At 41.1% G+C, this 5,846-nt stretch overlaps 1 protein-coding gene across 2 annotated transcripts in view; it reads right to left on the bottom strand.

Annotated features, from left to right (window-relative positions):
* Nucleotides 1-5,839, bottom strand: part of CUNH21orf91 (chromosome unknown C21orf91 homolog) — a 27,680-nt gene extending 21,841 nt beyond the window's left edge. Inside the window, exons 1-2 of one of the 2 annotated variants that reach the window (XM_019525296.1) lie at nt 5,807-5,839; nt 4,544-4,674 (exon numbers count right to left, since the gene is read on the bottom strand). In XM_019525296.1, the coding sequence (XP_019380841.1) occupies nt 4,544-4,667 (124 nt within the window). In that variant the 5' untranslated portion in view covers nt 4,668-4,674; nt 5,807-5,839. Of the gene's footprint in view, nt 1-4,543; nt 4,675-4,901; nt 5,030-5,806 lie in introns of those variants that run through there. The other variant, XM_019525295.1, reaches the window with a different exon arrangement.
* Nucleotides 5,840-5,846: the final 7 nt, after the last annotated feature.

Here is a 5,846-nt window from a genome sequence, read left to right as displayed (position 1 = left end):
AAAAGCACCCACCTCAAACTACTTTTGTAGTATATGCAAAACATCCACCTTTGAAGAATGCCAGCGGAGACCTTTGAGGCCTGCACACGTCATTGTCAGCAGCTTTCAAAGTGGTAATGCTGACATGCCTCATGCAACTTCCTTACTTACTTATGCAACCTACCCCTCATGTAGAAAACAGGAAATCAATCTACAAGTCTACGCATTCCTGTATCCATAAAAAGAACCAAAGTTACAGACACATATACACCAAGCTGTCATGTTCTCTTTACTTTATATGAAAGCCAACCAATGCACAACAAGGATTTACATGAGCAAAGTGGCAGTTTTAAACCTTAGTTCTATGCTAAGCAAGATCTATGGAGGCACCCACTTGGACAAAATATTAGTAAAAGCTACTCTTAAATAAAAAAATTAAGTGTTAACATTAATATTTATTTTAACTTAAGGACTGGCAGGTACTTCAGGTACACATTTTGGATTTGCAGATGCCTTCTCTTTAGATAGTTAGGCTGCCCTCTCTTCCCACATCCCCACTGAAGTGTTTTAAGATGCCAAAATTTCCTCACAGCATACATGTATTCACAAGGACTATGAAGTAAATCAGCAATATTTAAGCTGAAGTGAAGAGGCAAACACATGCAGAAACATTTCTAGAATTAAGATTTGGGGATGAAGAGAATCTAACACATCTCTTCTTTATTGACAATGCTGAGCTTGTAAAACTACTCACAGATATCCTCAAAATTATGCACACTTTAAATATTCCAGTGAATGTTTAGATACACAAAGGCAGCCTCAGACACACCTAAACATTTTACACCAACCCAGGAAGAAGCCTGATGAGTCCGGACAGGCTGGGACAGCCCCAGCCTAAGAGTTAAAAAGGGTTTTTACTTCAACTTAACTACATTCCTCAAGAATACAGTCTTATCCATACAGACAGACTGTTACGGCTGCTTGGAATAACACTGATACAGATGTGGCTCTGCTAAGGCACAAGGGTACTCAACACTAATTCAACTGCAATTTGTACAGTCACCTAGCTGTATTTTCTGTATTATTTAATTAGGAAACATTTTAAAACTTCATATCTTTTCCCATACCATAATAACTCTCAAGCCAGAAAAGTTTCATTTTTCTCATAAAGTTATCTGGAATAGTTGGCTCTAGAAAACAAGGATCAGATGTTCCCAAGGGAAAAATTTAAAAGAAAAGAATTTAAAGTTCACAAACTCAAGTTTGTGAACTTTGCCAGATGAAGGAGTTGGAGATACCTTTTGGCAAAAAAATTGTGTGTGAAGGCAGCACAAGCTACTGTGGACACAGGGAATGCTAAAATACTAAGAAACAATAATACACATAGCTATCTATCCTGAAACATTTAGCTAAAACAAAAATCACCATAACTATTGTATACATTATCTCTTTCCAATGCTAGAACAGAAACTAACAGGTTATATAACAAATGGTAATTATGTAACCCTTTGCCAGCAGCAAATATAACAAAACTAAGTCCATATGCAGATTTGATAACTGTTATTTAGTTGTTATGTTCAAATAAGAGCAGTAATAATAACCGTGACATTTCTAGGCACTCTCTCATAGCTTTTGGAATTATTCAAACCAAATTATTAGGCAAGTCATAATTCCTTATATTTTTGGTACAAGGAGGGAGTGTATTAGAACACTTATTGACAGCTTTTATTATGATTGAATTAAGCGAAGAAAGTTCATGGAACATTTTATTAGTGTGTAGATTAAGCAGTCTTTTTCCTTCCTGAATCTTGGTATCATTTCAAGAATTAGAAAGGATGCTGAGGACAGGGCATTGGACTAGGACTAAGGAAACCACCTTTTGCTTCCTGGTTCAGCTAGAAATTCTGGTGCTGTTTTGGAAAGTCACGTAATTTACCATGTCTCACTTCAGTTACCCATCTCTAAAAATACAGTGTTAGCACTTCCTTATTTCATACAGTTACACTGAAGGCAGAAATCCATTACAGACTGAACTATTCTAAGACTATGGTGACTAGTCCATAATTTTTTAATACAGGCACATATAATGGGAACTGAAAGACAAAATGAAGCAGGACTTAGTGCTCTACATAGCTATTTCTTTAAGAACCCCTAAGACTATAACGCTTAGATTCCTTCACAAAATCTTTAATATCTTTAGAGTCACAAGTCACATGAAATTTCAGTATTTTTTGAAGTAATAGCCACGGTGTATACTTCCCGTTTGCTAGAGTACAACCCAAGCAACATAACATAGCAAACATATATGATATCTGCTTTATCTGTGTCAATGCTTCTAGCAGCAAAAAAAATCACCATTTGTAGCTGAAGGCTGTATTTAACTCCCACTAAAAAGTCCAGTATTTGGCAAGATAGAATTTTAAGTTTTTCTCTGGGATGGCAGCATTAAAAAACCTGAGGCTTGCAGATTTCTAATGACATTTTAAAGACATGAAAACAACAAGATTCAAAAACAGCCTGACAGCATACTTTAATATTCAAAACTACTGTCCAGTTCCATCATGAAAAGATGCAAATACAGTAGAAAGTTGTGTCTATATCAACAAAGCAGATAAGCATATTATTACCAAAATGCAGAACAGGAATACTAATTTATCTTTTTTTGTTGTTGTTAATTTAAATGATACTGTTTGCAGCTAATTCTAGGGATTTTTTTGATTGAAAGTCAGCACAAGAAACTGGAAACAATTATTACACCTCAAAAGATGTTCCCTACTCCTTCCAAAAAGGCTTTGTTACCATCAGTTACAGTGGATACAGTGGATGTTACCATCAACAAAACATCAAAAGCAACACTAGTTTATGTACCACATTGTAGACAACCTTCATGTTCACCTGTCTCCTTTCAATTTAGATTGCTACAGCTATGCATGTAGATCTGAATGAATAAATATGAGTTAAGTAATTTTCTAGATCCTGAAGCAGCATGATGCTACAAAGTTCGTCCCGAGTTAAAACAAAACTTATCTGCAGCGTGCAAGGGAGCACTGCAATTTACTCTTTGTTCAATCCAGCATTTAACTTGTATATAGGAAAAAAAAAAAATCCCAGACCAAAGACAGACAAACAACATAACACAAAACAGGATAACCCCCTCCAACACTACCACACACAAACTCCACAATCCAAGGACCTCGTACTTAGATCCTTGTGAGTTAATGTTCAGGGACCCTCAAAATTAAACCAAGTCCTTGCCTTACCGGAAGCATTTTACTTTTACAGGAATCCTGAAATCAAGGTTGATTAAGTCAAGTTATATTATAAGACGCTTTGTAATCATTTTAGCTTAGTTAAACGCATCTCTATAGCAGTAGTGCCTGGAAGCTTTATCATGAACCAAGGCTCCACTGCCTTGGTACTACACAAGCACCTAGCATAAAACTGCATCTACCCTGAAAACGTTTGTCCAGGTTATTCCTATGGAAACTCAAGTTTTAACCTGAATGCATCAGGAAAGTGCTGTCCTAGAAGATCAGATGCCTTAAAAGCTCTTTAAAAGAAATGAATATACAGAATCCTCTGATTGGGAACCTCAGGTACTACCAAACTACAAAATCTATTAAATCTTTCTCTTGGTATTTGGAAATAATTTCCTTTAGACAATTTTCAAGATGATAATGCAAGCCTGCAAAGCTTCTGAAATTGCAGTGATGTATCCTCTTCTGTAAATTTAACAAGAACAACAATACCCTAACTACTTTGTATATTAAATAAGCATCTGAGGAAAACTTTCATATAACTTGTCTAATTTTCAGTTACAAACTTTGGGAAATGGATAGTTACAATATAAGTGTACAGCTGCCAACTACATACTCTAGACCAGTGGTTCTCAACTGCATTAGACCCAAGACAGCTCTGAGAAAATACTAGTTCTTAGCTTCCACTCCTTCCTTGACCACAGAAAAATAATACTACCATCTTCTGTTGCAAAAGAAATGAAAGATGACAACAGACCAGAACATTTTTGGTGTTCTGAATTCCTATTTGAAATATCTGGCTTTATCTTGTGATACACAGATGTTTGGACACCTGGCAGTGGTAATGCTACACAATATCTTTAAAAGGGACTCAGGGCACCCTAGTTAAGAACCACTGCTCTAAATGGGCAAAGAAGGCTCCAGGGTTTCTATGGCGTACAGAAGAATGAGGTAACAGTGATGTAGACACACAGAAGTAGGGCTGAAAGGGACCTACAGACGTCATCTAGTCCAATCCCCTGCCTGAAGCAAAATCATCCCTATTCAAACCATCCGATACAACCATAATTTGAACTCTGCCTAAGATTACCCTTAACTCAGATGTAACATAAACCCTATATCTAGAAAGATATAATCAAGTCACTGACCTAACCTGGGCTATGAGAGAGGGCTCATCTTGGTCTTCACCCCAGAAAGTACCAGCTGCCCCTCTGACCTTGTTCTTGTGGGACTCCCTCTTGGCTCAGCACAAGGTGCTATTTAACGGAAAGCTCCCCAGGCAGAGCTAGCCCAGATGGGCTCCTTACCTTCGATGTTCAGCTCGAAACAGACATGGCAAAATGAGAGCGTCTCCTGCTCCGTGCCCAGCTTGCACACACTGCACACATTGTCATCCGTCAGGTCAATGTTCACAAACTGCTCCTCATTCATAGTTGCCCTGGGAGAAATCAGAGAATAAAATTAGGGTTGGAAGGGACCTCAGGAGGTCATCTAGTCCAACCCCCTGCTCAAGGTAGAAGCATCCCCAACTAGATCATCCCAGCCACAGCTTTGTCCAGCTGGGTCTTAAAAACCTCCCAGGATAGAGATGCCATCACCTCCACGGGTAACCTGTTCTAGTGTTTTACTACGCTCCTAGTGGGAATTTTTTTCCTAATATCTAACCTAAGCCTCCCTTGCTGCAACTTGAGACCATTGCTCCTCGTTCTGTCATCTTCCCCCATTGAGAACAGCCTAACTCCATCCTCTTTTGAACCTCCCTTCAGGTAGCTGAAGGCTGCTATTAAATGCCTTCTCAGTCTTCTCTTCTCCAAACTAAATAAGCTCAGTTCCCTCAGACTCTCCTCAGAAGTCATGTCACCAGCCCCCTCACCATGTTTGTTGCCCTCTGCTGAACTCTTTCCAATTTGTCCATATCCTTTCTGCAGTTGGGGGGGTGGGGGGCAAAACTGAACAGAGTACTCCAGATGTGGCCTCACCAGCACTGAATAGAGGGAAAGAATTACTCCCCCGACCTACAAGGAACACACCTACCAGTGCAACCCAGTATGCCATTACCCTTTTTCCCAACAAGGGCACGCTGTTGGCTCATATTCACCGTATTGTCCACTGTAACCCCTGGGGTCCTTTTCTGCAGAGCTGCTGCCCAGCCACTCAGCTCCCAGTCTGTACCAGTGCATGGGTTTCTTCCATCTTAAGTGCAGGACTCTGCACTTCTACTGAACCTCCAGAGATTCCTTTTGGCCCAATCCTCCAACTTGTTGAGGTCTCTCTGAATCCTAGCCCTGCCCTCCACTCTTAACCCCCAGCCCCTTTTCTGCAGCACCACTCCTGGCTTGTTACCCCTTGCCTGACCTCTTCCCCGCCCCCTAGCCCGGCCGTTGGGCCCCTCGCAGCCCGCGCGCCCCGATGATGACGTCATCCGGGGCTCAGCTTCGCGGCCCCGCTCGGTGCGCCTCCCCTCCCCCGCCCGGGAACGGCCCCCCAGTGGCCTCGCGCCTGCCTCGTCAACCGCGTTCCAGGCTGCGTCACTCCGCGGCGCGCCGGGAAATGCCCAGAACCGCCCTCACCCGCGCCCGCTCGCGTCGCTGTCCCGCTTGTGCTCCACGC

Source organism: Gavialis gangeticus, unplaced genomic scaffold (genome assembly GCF_001723915.1).
Source record: "Gavialis gangeticus isolate Ggan-Ray unplaced genomic scaffold, GavGan_comp1, whole genome shotgun sequence".
Classification (NCBI taxonomy): Eukaryota; Metazoa; Chordata; order Crocodylia; family Gavialidae; genus Gavialis; species Gavialis gangeticus.
This window is presented reverse-complemented; position numbering and strand designations above follow the sequence as displayed.